Source organism: Electrophorus electricus, chromosome 18 (genome assembly GCF_041902795.1).
Source record: "Electrophorus electricus isolate QZ-2024a chromosome 18, ASM4190279v1, whole genome shotgun sequence".
Taxonomy (NCBI): domain Eukaryota; kingdom Metazoa; phylum Chordata; class Actinopteri; order Gymnotiformes; family Gymnotidae; genus Electrophorus; species Electrophorus electricus.
Window position 1 is genome coordinate 11,340,839 of NC_137514.1, and position 26,215 is coordinate 11,367,053.

Consider the following 26,215-nt stretch of genomic DNA (forward strand, 5'->3'; position numbering starts at 1 on the left):
CGTGGACCGCGAGCCCAGGGAACGGATCGCGCGCTCGATGCGCCCCGCTCACGCGCTTACGTTTAAGCAGAGCCCCCCCCCCCCCCGGGTCTAGGTGGGCTGTAGCGGTCAGGACAAAGGACGGACACCGGTCCTCAAGTTAGGCGACAGCCTTTTAATATTATTATTATCATCATCTTCACGCAGCGATCCAGTACTGCTGTGGTTCCGACCGACCGAGGTCGTCTCAGTTTGGATTATTTTTTTAATGCTGTTGAGGGGAAATAGATGCTCGTGAATAGAATTAACGGATTTCGTTTCGGGTTTTTTGTTTTGTTTTTTTTGCACGGGGAGGCGGTAATAAGTTTTAACCCTTATACGGCTGCTCGGCATTCGCGTAAGAGCCGCTTTACTGCGCGAAGTAGGAACAGTTGCGCGAACGCAGGGGCGCGAGAGTAAAATCGGTCGCGCGGTTTCATTAAAAAACAAAACAAAAAAACGACAGCAATATCGTTGAAACGGACCCTCTCCGTGACTGTTATTAAATCTAACTGCTGCGGCGGCCGTCCCGTCGGGATCGGATCGTTCATCCTCCCAGCGCGTCTACGCCTCCGGTTCAAGATGCAGTTTCGGACGGTTTTGGACGTGAAAGTCGTGGACGTGGAAAAGCGGCGGCATCCGTCCAAGCACTACGTGAGTAGGCCCGGCGCTCCCCCCGTTTCACCGGCCATTACAGTCCGACCCAGCGAGAGGCGGCACGGCGTCCTGCCCCGTGTGGAATGAAAGCGGTAGCCGAAAGCTGGACGGAAAGTCTAACCCGATCCCTGTCCGCATCTCACCCGACGAGCGTGCGTTCGGGCTTCGCGAGTCGCATATGGCCCCGTTATTGATGAAGAAGAGCCGTTCGGGGATAACCGGATCATGACGTCATCTTGTAATCAATTTGTTTATTCCATGTGAATCGGGAAGTAGGCGAGCCTAATGGGTCACACGCACGCACTTTGTAAATGTGCATAGTTAAACTTTTATAGGCCACCTACAATTTTATACTTCTGCTGTTTAGGCACAAATAAGCTTTCTGTCTAATAACTGTGTAATGCTGTCACAGGCAGTAGCTTTTACAAGTGTAAACATATTTAACGTAGTAATTTCTGTCAGATGAAATATGGCCACTGACCACGTTACAGGCTTTTGGTCAAAAGCTACTGTCTGTAACTCTATGTAGCGGTTAGTCAATATTTTTCGTGGTGCTTTTTGGCGTTTATGCAAATCATTAACCTACTTTTCATGAATGACCACGAAGAAACCATGTCGTTATAGATAGTTGAACATCGCTTTCCAAAATGTGTATACGAGGCAATAGAGAGGCGTTAGTGGTTTGAAAACGGATTTAAATGCACCAGGCTGTGCTTCTAGCTCCTGTGCTTATCTCCAGGAGGTAAAACAGAAACACTCCTTCATATCTACCAGCCACGATACCAGCCTCTAAACTGAACTGTCGTGGGTCCAGTCAGAGAACCGATACTCGCCTGTATGCCACTTATCCTCAAGAAATTAATTTGTTACGGCCAACAACTCTATTGCACTTTCATTAAAACCAAAGTTGAACCGAGAAGGGGGTGTTTTGGGATGAACAGCAGATACGATTCGAGTACACCAGGTGCTTCTGAGAAGCACTGTTTTTTTGTTGAGCTGTTGCCATCATAATGCCAACAGCTTTTCTGGGAAGTAATGATTTGTAGATCAGTAAACCTGCAGGGAGCTGCACGAAATCCACCTTACTGGAAGGCGTCCATAATCGCTCGTGCGGCCCTGTAGTTTTTGATCATGCCTTTATCCGCTGACTCGACACAGGTCTCCCAGCTATGGGACGTAGATGAAGCCAGCACAGACTGATCCCAGTTCAGTCGCCAGCCAGCTGTTTTTCCCCCACCGACTCTGCAGCCACCCAGGTTCATTTATTTCCCCTTTGCTGCGTTCCGTTTCCACGGGGAGCAGGAGACTGTGAGCGGAATCGAGATGGACTTATCTCTCAACCTCGCGACGACTTCACTGTCTGGAGTCTGGAGCGAGACACAGAGTGAAAGAAGCAGGTTAATTTGCTGCCTTTGTCAAACATCTGCACACACTTATCCTTTTAGGGATGGGGGCCGCGAGACCGAGAGGCGGAGAAGGAGGGGCGGAAGAGCCCTCGCGCTCCCAAACTGGCACTTCAGACAGAGCGAACCCACTTCCTCCCTTTTGTCGCTTGGGCTGGCTTGCCCTCAGGCGTGGCGGGGAGTTTAGGCGCGTGGCCGATGACGAAGGGCCTACTCACACCGGTCACAGGTCGGTCACGATTAGTGAGTCAGCTGGTCAGGAGAAAGGGAGGCGGGGGTACGGCGGGAAGATTCATCACGCCGGCTCAGCTGCCAGACAGGAAGTGGAGAGTACCGCACGTTGCTCCTCGACGGCCACGCCGCGGGGCAGCATGGCGGGTTAGTTTCCCAAGCATGCCTGTCAGCTCCGTGCGATCGAAGCCGCGGTTGGACTCTCAAGGAGCTCCGGCGGCTGATGGTCCGGTGTGCGTTTAATTGCCGAGCTCCAGAGGTGAGCAACAAAGCGGATGGCGGATTATAAAAGGGGTTTAGTCACTTGCTCTCCATCGGGAGCGAGGAGGGTGGTATGTGTGTGAAAAAAAGGGACGTGGTACTGCGACGCGGGCTTGTTGCGTAGGTCATTGTTTTGTGTTCTCAAGGCTCTGCCATTGTCCATCAGAAACACTCATTTCCAAGAAGTGTGTGTTCATGTATCTGTGTGCTAGCGTATGTGTATGTGCGCGAGAGAGAGAGAGAGAGAGGGCCATTGTCAGCCCCTCAGACTTCCTGAAGCTGGCTGCAGCCGTTCTGCGCCGGTTCTCCTCAGGGCCACTCCGGGCACTTCCCTGCGTTTTCTTCGCTCTTTCCGCCTATTAAAATTTCAGCGCATCAATACCAGCTCAGGCTCTAACAGGCTATAAGCCAGTGCTGGCCCCATATTAGACAGTCCGCCATACTGAAGGGACTCGCCGTAAACCAGACGCTTGACCGTTCTTTCCGCTTCCTTTAGAAGTTTGCGCGGCTGCCCCGGCCTCCGGCTGCTGGCTTTCCTGTCATTTGGTTTTCACTTCCCCCTGTCCTTATCTCTTCTTCTTATAGCCCCCGTTCCTATTAGCCGACCCTCGTCCACGGAGACAGCTCACACTGTTAGGCTGCAGTTGCCTGATGCAGGATTCGGCTCATTCGGGCATTGCTCTTGGCGTGATTACGCTATGGTCCTCTGGCTATGGTCCGTGGGTATGCGCGGCCATCGCGGGAAACCCCTACCCCGGCAGGGGTCAGACGTACAGGGCCCGATGAGCAGTACTGGGTCAGCCTTTTTGCCCTGGGGCGGGAAATGTGATTGTTCCCTTTGGACCCTTTATTGACTAGTTATATGGGCTGTATGTTTTAAGGAAAAACAGATACCAGTTATAGAGAGTTATCAATCTACCAGGTTTACCTCGGAAGGATTTTATGTGAGTGGTTACCAATATATGCAAAGAGAATGGTAATTATCACTAATTTACAAATATCAACAAAGCATTTTACAGTTTGGCTTTAGCAGATCAACTGTTTAGAACTGTGGAACTGTGTGGAAACAGATAAGACAGGAAGAGTTATGAGCTACATGTATGTTTACAGTCATGTGGCAGGACGTTCCCGCGTGTCCTGGAACAAGGCAGTTACACAGACCCCAGCGAGACTAGCATGACAGTGGCAGAGTGGTATAGCACTGCTGTAGAGAAACTTCCTTAGTTTATCTCTGCATCTGTATATCTGACAATTGCTTAGCTTTTGCCTATCATCTCATATTCTAATCTATGATCATTTTGCGAGACATAAACGTGAGCCTGTAAGTAACTGGCCGATGGTATTTTTGGTCATGTTTTGTCTTTTTTGGTCACCTAATCAATAGGAAGGTCAGGAAAGTCAAAAATGTTTGTTTTTTTGCCATCTACATTACGGCTTTTTTAAGTTCAGTGTTTATTTTTATTCAAAATTGAAGACAGCCTTTTTTTTTTGTAGGTAATAACAGAATTTCCTGGCGAAGCTCAGGAATATCGTGATTTGTCATGTTGCCTTCAAGTACCGTGATATGGAATTTTTGCCACATTGCACACACACTTCCTTTTTCCTTTCATATCTTCATCTGTGAACACAGAACACTGACTCAGAACTTGCCACATGCTGGCTTCTGGGTTCCTGTTTCAGATATGTAACTCCTGCAACCAAAAGCCTAAAGCTTCACCCTGATCTGGTGTAAGGAGTTACTGCTATGTTTTTAAAGGCATGACTGAGGTTTTCTAGAAGGCCTGGTTGGCTTTTGTTGGGTCACATGACCCAGCCTCAGCTCGTGGGCTATGGAAAGCAAACGTATTGTAAAGGGTCACACAATACATTGATAATCGCAATGTTGACATTGGAGAAGCTGAAATTTGCAAATTAAGACCATTAGTCTGTTAGTAATCGTGGCTCTACTGTGCGCTGTGAGCATCGTGGCCAAGCCCAGAAATTCCAGAATAATGTTTCATGGGTGTTCCTGTAATTCACTGCATTCTCATGAACCAATAATCTTAAATACTTTTATTTAAAATATCACATGGCTGTTTTTATGTAATAAAGTGTTTACCCGTTTGTTTTTGGTTTGATATTCCGCACGATTTCACGCAAATGCAACATGCAGCAGCATAATATCGGTCTGGCGTTTTGCCCATGCTGTCGACGCTGTATGAGGTTTAAGAGATGCGGGACAGACAGCTGATCCTGGGTCAGTGCACACGTTGAGTGTGAGGAGTTATGTGGGAGGGGGAAGAGCCTGCCGAATCAACACTTTTTCATCTCCGCTTCTCCAGGAAATAGTGTGTGCTCCTGCTCTACTTCCTGTGCCGTGTGTGTGTGTGTGTGTGTGTGTGTGTGTGTGTCTAGCCGGGGAGGTGAAGGGTGCAACCAAAGGTCATTTGTAGGGTGGAAACAACCACAATGAAAGGAGGAGAATTTCTGCACAAACAGTATTGCGCACACGTAAGACAAGGACCCACTTGGCCAAAACATCGCCACACAAGCTTAAAGGACCATTACGTAATGGTGGTAGTAGCACTGCCATTCACAGCTTCCCCCTTCCCCGTTCAGCTGAGAGCCTGGCATGAGTCCCCTTCATCTCTTTCAGCTCCTTCATCTAGATATCGCCAAACGAATGATTAAATGATTAGCGAGATAACGACTTCCTGCAGAAAGCCACCCCTCCCCCCCCCCCGGCTACCATTAGTAACAGGCCTCCCAGCAACGGAGGAGGAAGGAGTCAGCAGGGCACGACACACCCATCTTACGAGAGCAAGGTGCTGCCTCGGGTCATCTAAACCCCACCCACCCCCACATCACATCGGGCCGTTGGTTTGAGTCCCATATCAAGACGAATCAGGTCGTAGACAAATTTGATCCATCCAATACCGTCCCGTGCCGCTGTATATATAAGAATTCAGCGGCTCTTGGAACAGGAACCCAGCACGGCCCAGTTGATTTCATCCCCATGTGAGGAGCATTACCGCTCGCGTCACAGACCTCCTCTTTCATCCTAGCAATTTTCTCGACGGGGCTGAGGTTTTGTGGGCAGGGAGAACGTGGCAGCTGAGGAGATGAATGATGGCCTGCTCTTTTATGCGCGTCTTTAAATAGGCGTCTTCCGGGCGGGGCCCTGGGGCTCTAGCGCTCCAGGCGGCGAGGCCGGTCGTCTCCGTGGCCCGCCGAAACGTCCGTAACGCTCCTTCACTCGTCTTTTCAAGCCGAGCCATGAGGGAGGAGGACTGCCCTCGTGACCGTGAGTTCCCCCATTTTTTACTCTGTCTTTACCAACAAAAGGATGTCGTTTTGATTGCCGTATTCGCCTCTGAACTGACATTTGAACAGGTTGCAGCTTTTGAGGGAAACCGAACGCCTGGCTTGCCTGCGCCTGACCTCGCTAGCAGAACGGTCCTAAAAAAAAAGTTATTGTCGGTGAGATGTTGTTCCCTTTTTGGATAATGCGACCCTGTAGGAGCTGATTACTCTTTTGTATTAGAGTAGAGGACGTATGATGTCATTCTCTGGACAGATATACAGTTGACCGGCTTACTGGGGTCTGAGCCTGCTCTTCATGTGACATAATGAACGTTTCTTATACCCCACACTTCTGGCTGGCATGTCCCAGAGGCGCCTGACGTGAATACGGTGGTTGTCTCTTGTGCCTGCTCCTGACTGGAAACAAGATATGAATGAGGTCTTGTTTGAACTGGGAATTTTGTGAGCACGAGCCTGTGTGATTTCAAGTACTCGTCTTTGCTCAGTGTTTTGTTCTTTGTATGCCTTCCATCAGAAAAGTCTTGGACTAGAGAAATGTTTTTCTTTTTATTTGTGAACATGTCCTCAAATTCTTAAATTGATTGTTACTGTCTAATAACAGTGTTGGTGATCATTAGAAATGCATTAGAGCAGAATTAATGCTTGAAAACAGATGGTAGCAGCGTGCCTTCATATTGTTTGTAATCTTATTGAACTTATAACTTTAAAGAATTAATAGCTCCTGAAGAATTAACCAGTTGTTCTAAAAAGGCTTTGAAACAATGTAGACCTTCCAGAAAAATACATTTCCCTGTTTGTTTTCTGGACATCCGTCAAACATCTCAGATAAAATCGCATTCCCAACGAAGTTTCTGCACTGTTGGTCTAGGGGTAGGTAGAAGAATGTCCTTCGTAAGAACCGTACCAAACGAGCACGACTTGACCTCTCATAACCCCAGCATTTCAGCTCCGTCCTCTCCACTAGTGCGACGTGCAAACAGCGACCGCCGAGGTTACGTAGCCGACTGCCTGCTACAGACGCGGTCCTCGCGCGACACTCGGAGATCAGCTTTACTGCTGCGCTTGTAACGCTCGTAGCATCGACAAACAATGGCGCGAGTACCACGTCGATCCCTCTCTCTTATTTAGGAAGATGTGGACACTGGGGAAGCAGAGTCCAGAAATGGTGTCCTGTTTGTTGTTCATTTTGATTCGTAGGATAAAAGTGCACTTGGTACTTGTGGGGCTTAGTTAATGCGCGGCACATTTCATACTGATGAAATAAAACAGCATCGTACATTATGTGCATGAGGTAAATCCTTTTTAATTGCTTGGTACAATCACATGCAACTGTCTGCTTGGCCTTTACATTTGGATGATACATTTGAAAGAGTTCTGAAGCAGAAGTTCTACATTTTAAAGACAAAAACATCTTTGCACATGCTTCACAAAAACAAAGCTTTCCTAAAAGTTAACATACGCACAGTTGGCAAAGCAAGACTCCTGGTTCATTGAAATTCAGAAAAGCAGAGCGTCAGATTTAGGACTCATAGGAGTAAGCTTCTCTACAGGGAGGTGACGCTCGCTACTCGTAAGATTTAATTGTTAAGATTTAATTATGTGTGTGTGTGTGTGTGTGTGTGTGTGTGTGTGTGTGTGAGAAAAGAGGGCGGGGAGACTGAAAGAAGGGTGGGGACTTATTTGACATCAGGCTGGTGGAAAAGAGCGAGGTGTTAATATCGCTAGCACAGGTGTGAGTGCCAGTCTCACTGTGGAATTTCATCTGGGATGATAATGGGGAGAAGGCGTCATCTCTGGGAATAGCAAAGGAGTTACATTTCTCATGCAGTTTTTAAAAACGACATTTCCTTGATTGAGAGAAATTGAGTGTGTAATTATAGGTTTCATCAGGTCTGATGTATTTTCAGGCCGTTTGTAACTAATTTAAGGCGTTGGTTTGAAATCCGAGGACGTCTTTGACCGAGACACACTGGTGCGCTCATCTCTCTGTCTGTAATAGGGGATGATGGGTAGTGCACTCCCTGTACAGAGCTGAGTCGTTCAAACATGTTGGTAAAGTGAATCCCGATGTTCCAAGTTTCCGTCTGCTTGGTTCTGCCCTGCAGGGCCCGCGCCCAGAGAAACAGTGTAAGCTTGGATCCACAGCCGGCTCGTCTCGGCCTGAGTTAGTCTGTCTTTCGCCGCAAAACGCCAGCGTTCCATTTGCGGAGCATGTGTTTGTGTGTGAGAGCGAGTGTTCCATCCGCGGAGTGTGGTCCTGTTTGTGTGTGTGAGAGCGAGCGTTCCACGAGTATGTGTGATCTGTGACTCAGACCGTGACAGGTCCACTGGTTATTTTCCGACTCTCCTTTTGGAAGCTTTGACACGTCTCTTACCACGACTAGAGAACCGGACTTTCAGGTGCAGGATGAGACTCTTGCTGCATGAAGTGTGGATAAAACTAGGCAAGCGACAGTACAGAAGAGGAAAAACCCGATGTAGAAAATCTCATTCAAATAAAAACACTCAGGGATATTGTTTACGCTCACTTGCTTCTTAAAAACCCTACTTATTAGATGTTTCAATTTAGGCCCATTTTGTAAGCCACCATGCAGCCAAAAAAGTAGCAGTACCAACTCCACTGTAAGCAAGCAAACATGAACAGATGAATACGGTGTATAGCTTTAACTACAACTTAGCACCCTTCACTCCTGAAGCTGGATCAAATCTCAGGTTAGGACTGAACCCTGCCTAGCAACAGGCCTCCACGACCACAGTTGGGCTCCTTTGATTGGGCGCTTACAATCGTGGGACTGTTTTGTCATTGGCTCTCAACTTTCGCCTGTGGGACTCTGGTTATGAACCCTGAAGGGTACGGTGTGGCTGCCCACCCCTTCCCTTCACGCTCTGTGCCGCGGATGGCATGTTTTTTTTTTGAAGGCTGCAAATGGCGTGCGCAGCCAGGTGGCTCTAAACGTAACCCGCACCCGGCAGCACGCTGAATATCTCGGGTCGATGCCCGGGATCGAATTTTAGCTCATCTGTGAGCACCGTCCGGCTACGCCTTTCTATTTCTGCACCACGGGGCAGTTGGGATGTGGCTGACATTCTCAGAGTTTAAGCAAGTTTGTCCCCCCCACCCCCATCCTTCTCGTGGTTGTCATGAGGATGGCCTCCACGGGCCAGTGAGGGGTGAGAGGTTCGGCAAGTCTGTCTTTTACCCGCCCACAGGATGAGGTGGCTTTCTGCTATGGAATTACGCGTTGGAGTAGGGCAGGGAAGGGTGGCATTAGCTTCCCTGCATGCTGCTCAGGTCAGGGAGCCTTATATAAAGTATGTGGTCACACACACACACACACACACACACACAACTTTATTTTGTCTCTACATATGGCATTCTGTGCTGAAACCTTCAAACATTCAGCGAGCCACTCCTTATTACTCAGTCACCAAACACAGTGTCTCACTGTCATTTACACACACACACTCATTTAAAATGTGTGTTGGGGGGGGGGGGGGGGATGAGCAACTGCTATGTGCTCAACTGCCTTGCAGTGTGTGATAAGCAGGTTTGGATAGCTGCACAGACCTGCGGCACGGAGCTATGAGCGGTATGTGGGATTAGCACCAGTGTGCTGAAGGCCTTTTCCCGCTATCAGATTTACAGAGGGGGTACTCTGGCACAAAACACACACACACACACACACACACACAGAAGCTATTTACAGCCCCACAGATACCAAGTCTTCCTCTCACTCTCCACCCCACCCGTCTTTCATTGCCCCTTCACTGTTCTGGGTGATTTGAGACTGCACTGCCGTAGCCATGTATTTCTCCCCATACCCACCGGCAGGCCTGCGAGTTGTTAAGTTCATTTTAAAAAGAAGAGAGAGAGAGAGAGAGAGAGAGAGAGAGAGAGAGACAGAGAGAGAGAGAGAGAGAGAGAGATCAACCCTTCGGGAGGGACGACGGCACAAACACGCACACGTCATGACCACGTTCCCGCCATTGCGTGCTCTCTGTCGTAGTCACGCGTACGATACAAATTGTTCCCGCGCCACCTTTTTGTCTCCCCGCGCCTGTTGCATCGTGACGGCTAACGGCCGACGAACCGCCTGTAAGTGGTGGACGGACACAATCTGTCGCCGAGACGCTACGTAACCTGTTCCTCTCGTAATCACAGGAAAACCCTGGACACTTTTTATGTTTTGGATTATGTAGGCGAAGGTGACTGTGACCGAGATTACTTGGTGGGTGGGACATGTTGGTTGTAGCCCTGTGGGGCGAATTAAAACTGCGATTTAAAACTTGACACGATGTGCTCCGTCTTATCGTATCGCAGAGTCGGGAGTGTAGGCGAAGAAAGGCCTTACATCGTGGTCGCATGTTAACATCTCATGGTAATATGGTCAGTTTTTACAAGGTTAGACAATTACCGAAGCGAACGCAAAACTGACCCGGGACGAGCCGTTGAGCTTTTATTACTTTCCTCAGGGGGAAAACTACACGCGTTGTTTGCTTGGCTCGCCTTTCGACTCGGTACCGGGGCGGGGTGCAGTGGACCGCCACGACACATTTAAGTGAAACAGATTAATTTGCTCGGCTCGGCTCTGCCATCGCCTCGTGCCAACCCGCGCTTTTTTTTTTCTTTTTCTTTTTCTTTTTCTTTTTGTTTTCTTCTGGAGTCTCGTCAGCACGAGCGTCGCTCCGGACTACCGGACGACCGTTAAAACCCTCCATGGCTAACAGATTTGCACTAAGCGCCGTGGTAAACACTAGGACGCGATGCGTGGGTAAACCGGGCAGGCGTGAAGAAAACTCGTCGCGCCGATAAGGGAAAGACAAATTGGAGAGCGCGCGCGGCCGTCCGCGTCGCCCGGGCTCGTGTTCGTGAAAAAATGGAGGTCACGCTCCTTGACCGCGGCCTGACCACAGTGGTAATATGATTTGTATGCAACACATGCACGCGAATATGTCCGTATACAGTTGGGCCATGTAATTGTATATTTTAGAATGCATATAAAATCGGATGAAGATCAGAATGTGATCAAAACACCACCCATATCTTTTGAATTGAACTGACCGCCACTGCTAAACACTTTAAAATAACAGCGAGGGAGACGTCGAATTGCCCTCCTAATTATGAGATCAAAAGAAGCCGCTACTCTGTGTAGTAGCTCAATTGCGCCTCGAGTGAAGAGGGGTGAATAGGCTCTGCTTAATTAAACCCTCCAGATGGGGACGTCTGGCAGTCTGTACGGCCCTATTTGTTTCGCCGTGCCACCTCAGCCCTGCATCAGTAGATCAGTAGATGCAAAAACCGATGATGTCACGGGGGCTTGTTTGTGCTCCGCGGACTTTCAAGAGGCTCGTTCCGTTTGGGAGACCAATGTGCTGGCGCCCGGCGCGTCACCTCCCGCCGCGCCCCAGATGACCACCAGAAAGTACTTCCGAGTGTCGTAATGTGTGTGTGTGGCTTGCTTGGATTTTTAATTTCACCGCGGGGACGGGAACACCCACAGATTGACAGCGAATCAGGGAGACGTTTGGTCGGTGCCACGCCCCCTCCCCTTTTCACAAAAGGCACCTTAATAAAAAGATAAAAATAAATAAAAATACATTTTTTAAAATAAAAAGATATGATAAGGCTGACGTATAGACATAGCTTCAGTAATATATAGTTCACTTGAAAACCACCATTAAAGTAGAAATGCGTGCGTGCGTGCATGCACGGGGGTGGGGGTGTGCATTGAGAATGCTGTATAAACACTGAATCTGCAAGCCTCTTCCTGTTTTTAAATGCTTGTGGGAACGTTGTTCTCTCAGCACTGTCCTCGCTGTTTGGACGGTGCAATGAAGCGGTTCAGCCATGGCCTGGCACAGTGTCAAAGGTGGCCAGACCATACCTGCTACTTACATTACCAGTGAGAGTGTAGCAGACGTGTCCAGGACGGTTTTGGCGCTCACGTGCCTGTCTGTGTCCTATCCGCAGGTGTATCTCATCAATGTCACTTACTCCGACTCCACGTCCCACATCATCTACAGGAGATACAGCAAATTCTTCGACCTTCAGGTAAAAAGAAAAACATGAATATTCAGTTCCTTACCCTTCATTGCATCTCTCGCTCTAGCTCTGTTTGTTCACCACACACGCATGTTTTCTTTCTGTGTAATGCACCACATAAACACCCCCAACACTCTTACTTTTCTCTTGCTCACACACATTTGAGGTGCCTCTAGGGACTAGGGGTGTATAAAACCAGCACAAACAGAGTTAATGTGTTTGCTTGTACCCTGTGCCAGATGTGTGTTAATAATAATTTGAGTGTGTGTGTATGTGTGTGTGTGTGTGTGTGTGTGTGTGTGTGTGTGTGTATATATATATATATATATATATATATATATATATATATATATATAAATGTGTGTGTGTGTGTGTGTGTGTGTGCATATGCAATAACCAGCTACTGTTTAACTTATTTCTATTGTCCATCAGCTGCTTTAAATGGGATATTTTGCATTTATAATAAGCACTATAACTCTGTCTTTCTGTCTTTTTTCTCTCTTTCTGTCTCGTACTCTCTCGAATTCCCTGTTTCTGTTTCTCTGTTTCTTGCTGAGGCAGTGATTGGCAGGTTATTTAATATTGTCACTATGCAAGGATGTGACTTTAATACTGTTTAATGTAGCATGCATTACAGACCAGAGCGGTGGAATCTGATTGACTTTCATGAGTGGGTTTTCCACGGTACACGTGCCTGTCCATTACGGCCTTTTGCTGTTCCGTTTAAGAGGTTTGTGTGCTCTTTGTGGACTAGCGTTTGCCTAAAGTGGTGGAGTGTTGGACATTCATGCTGCCCAGCCCCAGGGGCTGGTGCGTGTACGTATGTGTACACATGTCTCCGCATATATGAAATATTGTCCAGCAATATATCCATTTGTTTCGAGAGTTTCCTACATGCTGCGACATTGATACGTTACACGCGAGCCCACCACCGTCAGAGCGGCGTGGAGTCTTGGGGTCTTTCCACTCACCGTGGTGCGTGATAACCCAGCTCAGGTCTCATGGACGTCTATCGAAAGCCCCGACTGTGTTGGAGAGGAAGCCCAGTCCTCCACGTGCCAGCAAGAGTGCAGGAATCGCACTCCAAGCCCCCATCGATACGCCTTGAGAGGCCTTGAGCGAGCCGAGAGCCGCCCCCACCGAGCGTCCTGGATCCCATCGTCCTTGTGACGGCTGTGGGTGGACTGCAATAATAAACAAGCCAATCGGAGACGGACAAAGCCGCAGTGAGCCGTCAGTCAGCAGCCTTCTGGCTTTGGAGGGTGTTTCCCCTCTCAGTCATGGCCAATCTGATGACCAATCACAGCCCACTTTGGAGGGTGTCTTCACGTATGCCCCCCTCCAGGATGACCAATCACAGCCCACTTTGGAGGGTGTCTACACGTATGCCCCCCTCCAAGATGACCAATCACAGCCCACTTTGGAGGGTGTCTTCATGTATGCCCCCCTCCAAGACGACCAGTCATGGCCCGCTTTTCCGACGCGAACTTAATTCCGCTTGTGTTGGCAGTGGAAACGGGTTCGGGTGAAAGCCGAGCCCTGAGCAGCTCTTATTATAGATGTCATTAACACCATCCTCATTTAACGAGGCACGAACCACTCCGTTATTCTGAATTCCGGGCCAGAGTACTTAAAACAGCATTGCCGGCGCTGTTGGCCGTGCAGCGGGAGCTTTTCCAAATCTTATGAGGTAATGTAATATCTTAATACCAGCGCAAGCCCATTTCAACAGCTGCCCCTGTCAAACAAATGTGAAAACGAGGAGGAAAGAACACGCACTGTTTAAGCCTCTAATAACAACACTGACTCGATGTTACTGCTATGCTTCGGTGAGCGATCAAGCAAAGATCCAGAAGAAGCAGACGTGTGTCGGAGCTTTCACACGTTATCAGTTCGAAGAGATTTGATCGGTAGCAATCAGGTTGGCAAGCAACGCTCTAAACTCGATGGCCGTCTCATTTTTTTTCAACTCAGCTACGGTCTAGTAGCGCACGTGTGCAGAAGTAGAGGGCACTGCATGGGGGGGGGTAAGCAAAGTTCCATGTTGCTCCGCTGAATGACACAGCACACAAATAGCAGTTGACAGTGACAACAGTCTAAATCCAATTTGGATTATAATCTGTAATCCACTGCAGTTTGCAGAAAGCACGGAATGAAATATTTTGCCCGGCTCTGCGAAAAGCGAGGAGAATATGTCTGCTCCAAGTTTCACTGCTGCCTCCTTGTGTTACGATTACATTTACTGAAATGATTACATGAAAATTGCATTTTCATTGTTAGCCAAAACTTCACTTAGCCAACAACACGATGCACTGAAGTCTATTTAGAATTGTATTTCATTGGCCTTGTACCTGTATTTAGTACAGTGGCAATAAAATTTAATCTGACCCGATCTAATCTAATCTGATTTATTAGCTGTCAGACGGTTATGTATTAATTTAGCGTTTATTATCAGTCACATTGTGCTCCATAAATAGGAAGTATCGGTTTTGTCATTAGACGATTACATGGCTTGTATTGCAAATGTAGGGTAGTGAAGCCACAACAAGGCTCAAAAATGGTACCGCAGGTCTCGTCAGATTAGTTTAAAGAAGCCCACAGCCTTTCAGCCATCCTCCAGGCCTCCTGTGATGAAAGAGTTGCTTGACAGCTGGTCCAACACGATTTGGACCACTCCCTCACAGTCCCTGCTCTGTGGAAAAACAAAGAACACCCCGGGCAGCAATAAAGGATGGCCGGCGCATTGAACCATGTTATTTTTGAGTTGTCGAGCAGAGGTCTTGAGGTCTGTTTAGAGGGGACATCCACTGGCTGGGTTACGGACTTCATAAAGACCTGCCACCGAGCAGACGGCAGGAAAAGGCACAACGTACGTGGGGCGAACGTCCGGAGACGCCCGCTGGGCCGCAGGGCCACCCCCGCGTCCCCTGGGGCTGGCTCGGTCCGGATGCCGGCCTCTTCAAAGTATTTTAGACTCGGGGATGTGCTGAACGAAAACAGAGTGGTAGCATCCGTGTTTCCACAAAATGTATAAGCCGTGAGTGGAAGTTGCAAAAACTAATCAGCGTTGATCCCCTTCCAATGAGCTGCGAAATGTTTTGGCCCAACTGTTCAAATGTGGATCAGTTACCACCACTGAAATGCTGAATTTTGTGCCAAATGTGTACACAAACTTCAAATGTCTCTCCAGTCCCTAATGTGCAGGTCAAGTTAACAACCTCAAAAAGAAGTTAAACATCCTTTAATTGTCTTTCAGGGTTTTGCTATCACAGCAGCCTTCATCGTTGGGACGTGATTGAGTAAGACAGTCAGCATTTTGGCGTAAGCCTGGTGTGACCCGGCTGTGACCCGAAACACGGTAGCGTCATCACTGCGCTACTGCGTGGAGGTTTTTTTCGGGACCGTGCTCCGTGGTTTTTAAAATTGGCATGTCGTAAGAGCGCTGGGTCTGACCAACCGTTCATCTCCTGTCTTTGTTTGGGCTTCAATCCATCTGACTCAGGGGCCCTGGTCTGCGCTTCCTGAAGAACCTTCCACAAGGTCTTCAGGGTTCGCATCATGCATGTGTTCTGCTGATACCAGGGCTTCAGCTGTCGTATTTTAATGCAGCGGTTTTGTGGCTTCCTAAATGACCTTCCCTGTGCGTTTTGTGCTGCCTCTCTTCGAATGTCTGTCCTGCTGATACAAAATATCCGGTCCCTGAGTTTGTGCTCGACATTTTTGTGGTGGGCCGACCGAGCTTCCGGGGGAATTTTTAAACCTTTTGGTCCAGCGCTGCGCCACGTTCAGTGAAGGTGGGGGTCAGTGTGAGGACTTAAAGACATTCCAGCGCTGGGTTCTTCATCTGTCTCTATTTACATTTGTGGCATTTAGCTGACACTTTTATCCAAAGTGACTTGCAAATCAGGCTGAGGACAATTTGAGCAATTGAGGGTTAAGGGTCTTGCTCAGGGGCCCAACGGCGGCAACTTGGCGGCAGTGGGGCATGAACTGGCAACCTTCTGATTACTAGTTGAGTACCTTAACCACTGAGTTACCACTGCCCTTGAGGTGGATTGTAAGAGTATAATATGTAATAGGTAAGATTGCCACTTAATTAATCATTTACAATGCATTTATAAAATTTACATAAAGGCTTAATTCGATAATGTGTATCTTAGCCTTTAGACTGTTTTCACTTCATTTACATAAGCATGTCTTCATGCAATGCCTATGGCAGATAATGGGGTCTTTATGTAGGGCTACAAGTAAACAAATTGTGGACAGTTGTGTTAAGTCTGCGCAATGTCTGATTTTGAATGATATTTTTACATGCAGTGCAGCAGTGAAGGTTGACTCATGTCATGACTTTTTTTTTCATCTCTCCCTCTAGTAGTTTTAACTCTTCCCATATTCTTCGTCTTTACCGGATACTCATTCCACAGCGCCCCATATATATATATATATATATTCCAACCACATTATACCATTTTCAAAGTCAACACCGTATCACTTAAAGTCGCGTCCTTCAGATGCTGTTTCTCCAACCGCTCGCTGATCCTCTAAGGCTACCGGACCATTCCTCCATCCTGTAACCAGATGTCCGGAGGCGATGTGCATTCGGCGAGCTGGATTTTTCGAACGTGCGGGCCAGTCGACCCGGCCCACTCTCACGGTGCCTGTAACGGCCGCCCGGATGCCAGCGTCCTGGCGCTTTTCGAGGCTCGCTGCCGTCCATCATGGCAAACTGAAGCTGCTCGGGCAGGCGCGGGGGGGGGGGGGTGAGGTTTGGCTGTCATCCCGGGCTGGGCTGTGGAGGATAAAGACCCATTTCACGAACAGTGGTGGGACGAACAGTAGTTAGGAGAGCACCTACGCGCCAGAGACAGACACTGCGCTTGTGCTGGCCAAGACAATAGGGGGCTTTAAAGCCCCTTTTGCAGCTGATCTGGGGCTAATTTTGGGGTTGTTTTTGGGACAATGGTTGAGGAAAGGATTTTGATAGGAGTGGCTGGTTGGAGGTGAGCAAGAAAAGGTGTCGAACAGCCCCCAGTGGCTTGGCAGACGCTCTCAGAGAGAGAGACAGACAGAGAAGGACAGACAGAGAGAGAGATACTAAATTTAGTTGAGCAGCGTAGGCCATAGAATGGATGTTTTCCATGGTGGACTGTTTTTGTTCCTCTGCTCCCGAGTGGCTTTGGGGGTTACAAAGTTAGTCGGGGTTCGCACACTGGAGCGAGACAGACAAACAGAGGGGGATTCTGGGGGAAAAAAACAGCGACTCTGGTTAGGAGTTTGATTCTCGCTAAGAGTTTAGCGAGTTCATATAGTGTTCTTCAACACTGTGGTGTTCTCCAAAAACGTGCGAAGTACCCCGTGATGCATGAGACCGTGTGTGTGTGTGTGTGTGTGTGTGTGTGTGTGTGTGTGTGTGTGTGTGTGTGTGTGTGTGTATATATGTGTGTGTGTGTGTGTATGTGTGTGTGTGTGAGCGTGTGGGCGGGTATGGGTTCATGCCATCTGCTGAAAATTTCAGCACAGAAGTGAGGGGCAAAGGAACATAAAGTGGGACAAGAAGCTTTTGATGTGTGTGCGTGTGTGCGCGTGTGTGTGTGTGTAAGTGTGGTGAGTGTAATCAAGCGTCCGCGCAAGCGAGCGTGTGCATGTCTGGTTTGTTTGCCAGACCGTGGGATCTTGACCACCCCGTCAGCAGGAGCACAAATGCGCTTTGAACTGATTCTATATTTCCAGACCTCGATGTTCCTCAAACACGGCTCTCCGTGGTGGTGGTGCCACTCGGCTGGCTCGTCTGTTTGCTACGGGAAGGGAGTCCGAAACTCCATTTCCTCCCAGGCCAGGCCAGGCCGCCCCCCTCGGACATTTGGCAGTATCGTTCCCTCTCTCTCTCCTTCTTTCCCGCTTCCATTCTTTCTTTTTAACTTCTTCGGTTTCCATCTTCCTTCCTTTCCGTTTCAAGAGTGCGCTACCGAGCGAGCGTGGGCTTGGGAGTGGCGTGTGGAGCCGCTCCTTCTATCCTCCTGTGCCTTGTTATCAAGCCCGTCTTAATCACCATCTTGCAAAGTTACATAGCGCCCCGGGGCGGGATGGGGTGTAGGAAGGAGGCACCCTCGCGAGGTGGAGGATGGAGGTGTCGGGAGAGCTTTAGTTAACGTGAACTGTCAAAGCGCACAATGTCCATGGGAACACCTGGTGCGCCGCGACCGTATCGACTGACAAGGAGGCCACCGGGCACGTTCGGAGCAGAACTGGAAGACGCTTGCGCTTAGCCAGGAAGGAGGGCAAGGTTAAGGCCAATGTCCTGCTTGGATGGAAAGGCTTCCCAGGCTTGGGGTTAGGATTAGCTAGGATTAGGGTTAGCAAGGGACAGGGTTAGCTAGGATTAGGGTTAAAGAGGATTACGGTTAGCTAGGAGTTAGATTTAGCAAGAGTTGGCGTTAGCTAGGGGTGGTTAGCATTAGCTAGGATTACACAACTTCCTTCAAGATGCAATGACTCTACCTAATTCTGATTCTAAATTTTGGGGATATCACCGTGTCCCTAAAGGACTGCTTGGGGCAGAAAAGCAAATGTGGAAAGAATGAAAGAAAATAAATTATGACCTCATTTGGGTAATGCTAAATGACTTCATTTATAATAATAGTGGCATTTTTAGTCTTCGTGTGCTTATATAGCCAGAAAACGCTTCTAATTAAAGATCCGGGCCTAACCTCTAAAATATTCCCCTGGCATTTTTGGATTCCTCCCGTAGCTGATGGACACACGTAGAGATTTTTCCACTTTTTAAATCAGCATATCCAGACTTGGAGGAATTAAACAGCAACTTATCAAAGAGTCTGAAAGAACACGCACATACACACACACACACACACACACACACACACACACACACACACACACACACACACACACACACACACACACAGAGGTAGTGCAGATTGCACGGAGTATGTACGCTCCACTGGTTTGCCCCCAGGTCCAGTCACCGAGGGTGAGAGTCTTCAGCTGACAGTTTCCAAACCTCGCAGGCTTCCACGTGTTTCCCAACAACGGAGACGCGGCGGTCGTGTCCCACTACAGGCAGAGAGAGTAGTTAGACTCTCTAACCCCCCCGTCTAAACTAAGGCTAAGGTTTCCGCTCCACACCCAGGCAGGCTGGCCGGCGCAGGGCTGCAGCTGGGTTGCTTCTGGCGTGATCTTTGCACTCGTTGGCACTTCTTACCCCAAACCTGCCACTTCCACTCAGAAGTGACATTTCTAATCCTCGATTGATTCAAGTCATATCCTTTTGAGGTGTCCCTAACCCTTTCTGCCAACGGAAACAACACACTAACGCACACATAGCGCCCAACACCCGCTAAAACACGCCTGTCCCAACTCTGGTATCATAAACTATACACCCCTACAAGAGTTTTGATTTTTCCTTTTATGATTATTGGGGTGAAGGTTATGGCACAGGCCATTAATAGAGAAACGCCTGCAAGTTTAGTTTTGTGTTAGCGGCACGCTGAGGAGGGCTGTTTAACTTGTATGTAGTGGTAGTTTTCCTTACTGAGCTAGATTCCCTCTTTCCTGGCTCTGACACCTGATCACACACACACACACACACACACACACCACACACACACACACACACACATACACACACAAGCATGCACACAGGGCAATGCCTTTGTCTTTGGGGAAGTCCTTTTGGCACACACAGGCATTCTCTATCTGTCGATCTGTTTCTCTCTCCCTAGTTGGTCAGTAAAGCGCGAGTAAACATTAACTTTCTAAGTTCCCACGTCCTGACGACACATTCGTACCACACATTTATACAGTATGGTTCTCTTTAACACATCTCCAACCAAATATATTTGGACTCTGCACTAGCATCGGCCCAGGGCTGCGCTGTGTGACTGGTCTCAGATCAGTTGGGTGCGGCTGGCGGTCTGCAGGTCCGTGGTCCGGCTCGAGGGTTTGAGCTGGACTCCTCTTATGGCGGGAAGGATACTGACCCGTCCCTGACCCGTCTGACCCGACCCTTGCCCGGCTTTCCTCTTATGTCGCCGGAAGCACGCTGCAGCTCCACGTACTCCATCTGGATCACGGCTGTTAAAATCGCCCGCGGGGCCTCCTCCTGCCCGCTGCTAGGGTCATCGACAGCCTCCGAGGCCCCCATGTCCTGTCTGCTTATTTTCTGTCTTTCTCCTTTCGTCACAGCACCGGACGAAAGCCCCTCCCATTGGTTTTCCGTCCTGCTGCCGCCGTTGTCATGGCATCCTCGGCGACACCGCCGTCCTCGGCGACGCTGCTCTGTATTGGAGGATTAATAACCTGTTAATATGTGACCGATGTGTCCAGAGACGTGTAATGCGGGTCGTACAGCACACGCTAAGGCAATAATAAGGGGAAGTTGTCTGAGCTCTTAGAAAGAAAGATGTGTGTGTGTGTTTTTTGTTTTTTTTGTTTGTTTTGCAGAACTCCGTCCTCGGGGGAAAAACTCACAGAATCTTCAGATTAACAAACTACTTCGTAAACCCTTCAGGTTAACGAGTGTACAGAACCGATGTGCCTTATCTGCACAACCATGTGGTAAAAATTAGAGAGAGAGAGGGAGAGAGAGAGAGAGAGAGAGAGAGAGAGAGTAAGGATGGAATGATTGGGTGCTAAAGGATGATGAGGTATGAAAGAAATAACGAAGGGACGCTGGAATAGGATGAGACTCGCTCCGGAATGGTCCAAAAGGTCAATATAGGGGCCCCCAGAAAGCACCTTCTCAGAACGTTCCAGAAAAGCTCGGAACAGGCACTTCAGTGGTACTCTGCTGATGGGTTGGTGTGGTGTACTGGACTGACTGAGCCAGTGGTCTTTCGCTCCCATATTGAACACAGTCCGGACAAGGACTGTGGACACAGTTGGGGTCCGCCGTGGCGAGCTCTGCCTTAGTAATTGCTACGCTATCTTGCTGACTTGAGGTCAGCTTTGTGTTTCTCCCCGTTTCATGTTTAAAGGGAAGGTTCAGGCAGCACCAAGCTGACCTCTGGTCAGTGTAAGAGGACACGGTATGGTGCACAGCAGGCACTGCATATCCTTGGTATGATCCAATATAGGGTGAGTGAGTGAGTGTGTGTGTGTGTGTGTGTGTGTGTGTGTGTGTGTGTGTGTGTGTGTGTGTGTCATAGGCTCGAAGTACAGACATTCAGTATGGCCCTCGCTAATGCATGTGCGAACTTGATTCACATGCTTTCGACCCATTAGTAACCCTGCTACTTTAGTGCGTGCGTGTGTGTTTGTGTGTGTGTGTTTGTGTGTGAAAAGGCTCCAGGCCCAGAGTGATTCATGTTCTATGTCAGAAAGGCGGGCCGTGCGTGAGGGTAAACACAAAGTGACAGTGTGCGACTCGGAAAGAGCAACCGAAAGGCAAACGTCTCCTCGCTGCTCTCTTTCCCTCTCTCTTTCTCTCTCTCTCTCTCTCCATCTCTCTCTCTCTCTCTCTCCCTCCTCTCCTTCTTTCCCTCCCTCTTTCCTTCTCTCTCTCCCCGTCTCTCCAGTGCTCCTGTTAGCCCTTCCCCGTCTCCTACAGAATAGACACACAGAGCCAGTAAAAATCACCCCTAACAAAACAAATCTTTCGTCCCTTGGACACTGATCTTAGATCAGCCCCTCTCCTTCTTTGCCTCAGCTTTGGCACTGTAAGAGAGGCTGTAGAAAATGTTCTTAGGTCAGTAGGAAAAGAGCAACCACTGGCCATTTATTTTACCTAGTTTCCACTTTTGATATCAATAAACAACGCGTGTGACACAACTCTGCACGTTCAGCTTCTGACGTATTTGTACATTTCCGAATCTAGTCATGACTGGTCTTTAAGATCCTTGGGCTTCGTCAGAATAGATACAGATAGAGAAAGAGTCCTAGAGTTTTTCTCCACGACGTCGAAATATGGTTTGAATAACAAGCAGTGCTGTAATATGGAGTCTTGCTTTTATAATGTAGAAGATGTTCCTTCCAATCAAGGGAAACTGATCCCACTTCTACTGGAAGCAGATTGAAGATTTATTTTGGTTTCCCTCAGGTAATTTACCTCAGATAAGGAGCTTAAGACTTGTAGGGAAGACACAGTTCACTTTGACATTAAGTGACCACAGTAGCTTCTCCTTGATAAGAATGTTTTGGTTTTGATTAAAAGAAACCATGATTAAAACATTACCCGTCTGGTATAAAATGATCCGGCGCCGGTAAATATGTGTAAGGCGCTCTGAACAAGGGCGGTCTGGGGGTTTGAACTGGCACAGCTTGCAAAACGAGTCACGAGCGGCATGCCGTGGCAGCGGTCATCATGACTACATCTTGGGCTTGGACTGCGGGACAGATGTGGGGAAAGGGGCCAGGTTCGTACAGCGGGTGCAGCTCCGCGGTGGGGCCCGGCGGGGTGGTGCCGACGCACAGTGCTCTCTCGTCAACCAACCCTTCTTGGCTTCAGTGCGCTTTCCTTTCACCCTTCTGTCCTCTGGGGTGAAAAACCCATCCATCTCCTTCACGTCGGATACTTGGGGAGTGTGTTTATAGATGGGAACGCTGATGGGAAAGAGATGAAGTGGCTTATTCTTTAGTATTTCGCATGTGTGCGTGTGTGCAAATGTGGTATGAAGGGCAAAATCAAACTCAAATGACAAGTTGAAATGAAAATAACAGATTATTGACTGTAAACCTAAGCTTTGTAATAAGATTGTTAGTATTCTGTTCCATGCTTCAAGCTTGGCAAGTCATATTGATATTCATGGCGAGTGTGTGTGTGTGTGTGTGTGTGTGTGTGTGTGTCTATGCGTGTGGGAGGGAGTGGGAGCTGAGGACATGAGAAAATGTGTGTTAGAGAACTGTGTGTTAGGTGTGTGTGTGTGTGTGTGTGTGTGTGTGAGAGAGAGATGCAAAGATGAACCTTTCTGCATCCTTCCCAAGCCACACACTCTCTGTCAACCAATAACACGGCTTCCCGTATTCCTCTGCCCGCCTCCTGTTGCTATGGAGACTCAGGAAGTCTCTCAGGTGCCTTACTAGTCTGAAATGAAGCAACTGTCCTTCTTTCTCTCTCCCTCCCTCCCACATTTTCTCTCTTTTTTCTCTAATTCCCCTCAGCTTCTCACTCTTTTTCCACAGTCCATCTCCTCCTGGATACTTTTCTGGGAGCCGGTTTCTCTCCTTTGCGTCCTTCCTCTGCCCCTGTCTTCCTTTGGCTTCTTTCTTCATTTCTTGCCTTGTTTCGAACCATCCCCCCCCCTGCCGCCGGGAGTCAGCATCGGGTACAGCGTTGCAGTTCTCGCCCTTTCTACCTCTGGGTTTGCCCTCACTCTGTCTGTCCCACAAAGTCCCAGCTGCAGGGAGAGAACAGGTAGGAGACTGACACCTCCGATCCCCAGCACAGAGAAGGCCGTTCCCAGAGACAGACAGACAGAGGGAGAAACAGAGAATTTAAAATCCGTTTGTGTGTAGAAAACACAAAACGCTCTCCTCTGTGCTACACAGTGTCTCTCGCTCTCCTCTGGGCTACACAGTGTCTCTCGCTCTCCTCTGTGCTACACAGTGTCTCTCGCTCTCCTCTGGGCTACACAGTGTCTCTCGCTCTCCTCTGGGCTACACAGTGTCTCTCGCTCTCCTCTGGGCTGCACAGTGTCTCTCGCTCTCCTCTGGGCTGCACAGTGTCTCTCGCTCTCCTCTGGGCTACACAGTGTCTCTCGCTCTCCTCTGGGCTACACAGTGTCTCTCGCTCTCCTCTGGGCTACACAGTGTCTCTCGCGCTCCTCTGGGCTACACAGTGTCTCTCGCGCTCCTCTGTGCTACACAGTGTCTCTCGCTCTCCTCTGGGCTACACAGTGTCTCTCACGCTCCTCTGCTACACAGTGTCTCTCGCTCTCCTCTGGGCTACACAGTGTCTCTCGCTCTCCTCTGGGCTACACAGTGTCTCTCGCTCTCCTCTGAGCTACACTGTGTCTCTCGCTCTCCTCTGGGCTACACAGTGTCTCTCGCTCTCCTCTGGGCTACACAGTGTCTCTCGCTCTCCTCTGGGCTACACAGTGTCTCTCGCTCTTCTCTGAGCTACACAGTGTCTCTCGCTCTCCTCTGGGCTACACAGTGTCTCTCGCTCTCCTCTGGGCTACACAGTGTCTCTCGCTCTCCTCTGGGCTACACAGTGTCTCTCGCTCTTCTCTGAGCTACACAGTGTCTCTCGCTCTCCTCTGTGCTACACAGTGTCTCTCGCTCTCCTCTGGGCTACACAGTGTCTCTCGCTCTTCTCTGAGCTACACAGTGTCTCTCGCGCTCCTCTGTGCTACACAGTGTCTCTCGCTCTCCTCTGGGCTACACAGTGTCTCTCGCTCTTCTCTGAGCTACACAGTGTCTCTCGCTCTCCTGTGGGCTACACAGTGTCTCTCGCGCTCCTCTGTGCTACACAGTGTCTCTCGCTCTCCTCTGGGCTACACAGTGTCTCTCGCTCTTCTCTGAGCTACACAGTGTCTCTCGCTCTCCTGTGGGCTACACAGTGTCTCTCGCTCTCCTCTGGGCTACACAGTGTCTCTCGCGCTCCTCTGTGCTACACAGTGTCTCTCGCTCTCCTCTGGGCTATATTAGCTACCCATCCTTGGACATTTTTTTGGCTACTTCACAGTGTTTCGACAGCGTTGGGCAGGTTTCAGTGAGCATAGTAAAGTAAACGTTCTGGAGCATTCTGGCGCTAGTCTTTATAAAACAGTCAAGCTTTCTAAAGCAGATTCTTCAGATATGAGGTCGATTCTTGATTAAGAAATGACAGTAACAGATTATACTCATATTTACTAGTTTAGAGCCTCTCACATGAACTGTGGAATTACGTTTTATGTGTGCATGATGTGTTGGTTTCAAAGTCATTAAAATTAAATTATTGTACTTGGTATGTGCTAAGGGAAAATGGTTTTTAAAATTTTTACTGGAGGAGCAGTTTAGCAGAAAGAGAAAATAAAATTGTGAGTTTGTGTGTGTGTGTGTGTGTGTGTGTGTGTGTGCGTGCGCGTGTGTGCGAGTGCGTGCGTGCGCGTGCGCGCGCGCGTGTGAGTGCGTGCGCGTGTATGTGTGTGTGTGTGCGTGCGTGTGTGTGCGCGCGCGGGTGTGTGTGTACGCGTTCGTGCATGTGCGTGCGCGTGTGTGCGAGTGCGTGCGCGTGTGTGTGTGAGTGCGTGTGAGTGCGTGCACGCGTGTGAGTGCGTGCGCGTGCGTGTATGTGTGTGCGCGCACGGGTGTGTGTGTGTGCGCGTTCGTGCATGCGTTCGCGTGCGTGCGTGTGAGTGCGTGCGCGTATGTGTGTGTGAGTGCGTGCGCGCGCGTGTGTGTGTGTGTGCGTGCGCGTGTGTGAGTGCGTGCGCGTGCGTGTGTGTGAGTGAGAATGTCTTTGAGTGCTTAGAGAGTGAAAGTAAGCAGACCACACATCTGGTCTCTCCTATTTGGCCCAGTGGAACCAGGTGAACAAACAGTCTAACGGGCTGAGAGAGATGGAGAAAGCAACATATACCAGCATTTCTGCTGTTCTTTCTCTCTCTCTCTCTCTCTCTCTCTCTCTCTCTCTCATCTTGCTTCATCCATGCCCTCTTCAGCGGTGACTCACCTGTGTGTTGTTAATCAGTGATTTCACTTCCCATCACCTTTCGCTGTTTGGGTCCAGGCCCTCGGCGAGGTCGCCCCGGTTTTCCCTCTTTCTGTCCGTCCCACCAGAGCCCCGTCCGACACGCCGCTGTAATGTCTCAGAGCAGATAATTAGGCGGAGGAGGATCAATAACGTGGGACTTAACTGGGACGCTACGTGTCTGAACATTTTCCTAAATAGGATATTATTCCATTAAACCACGATTATGGATTACTTGGCCCAAGGAGCTTTGGAAACACACACATACACATACACACACACACACACACACACTCACACAGCATACACGCCTATTAGCATCGGGCGAAGGTGGCGTGTGAGCTACGACAGTGATTAATAGGTCGGCGTTTCGAGGTACACAAACAGTGACTAAGCAGAAAACATCACAGTGTCACGACCCCACCCCCCACCCCCCACGTCCTTGCGAGGTGATAAAAACAAGACGGGTGGGTCATTTCTCATGGTGTGGGGTGGGGGGGGTTGAAACGGTGCAAACAAACCTGTTTTCTCATGTCACAGTCCTGTGAGGCTGTCTGGACCTGCACAACGGAACCACTGTCCCTAAAAGCATTAGGCGCTTGGATACGCACCGTGGGCTGCGGAACATGAGCGTGAACCAGTGTTGTGTTGAAAGGTCGCCGTCTGTTTCCA

The 26,215-nt window shown here is 49.1% G+C and overlaps 1 protein-coding gene and 1 long non-coding RNA gene across 10 annotated transcripts in view; one reads left to right on the forward strand and one right to left on the reverse strand.

Moving 5' to 3' along the window:
• The first annotated feature begins 89 nt into the window (after positions 1-89).
• The window catches only part of sh3pxd2aa (SH3 and PX domains 2Aa), a 78,200-nt gene continuing 52,074 nt past the window's right edge, over positions 90-26,215 (forward strand). For 5 of the 9 annotated variants that reach the window (XM_035534832.2, XM_035534833.2, XM_035534836.2 and 2 more), the window contains exons 1-2: positions 91-672; positions 11,845-11,925. In XM_035534832.2, coding sequence (XP_035390725.1) covers positions 601-672; positions 11,845-11,925 — 153 coding nt within the window. In that variant the 5' untranslated portion in view covers positions 91-600. Of the gene's footprint in view, positions 673-1,630; positions 2,073-5,669; positions 5,854-11,844; positions 11,926-26,215 lie in introns of those variants that run through there. The other 4 variants (XM_081701111.1, XM_035534835.2, XM_035534839.2 and 1 more) reach the window with 4 other exon arrangements.
• Positions 12,277-26,210, reverse strand: LOC145652022 (uncharacterized). The gene is made up of 2 exons (XR_014118180.1): positions 25,526-26,210; positions 12,277-22,473 (listed from the first exon to the last, which is right to left on the reverse strand). It is a non-coding gene; the product is annotated as an uncharacterized LOC145652022 (long non-coding RNA).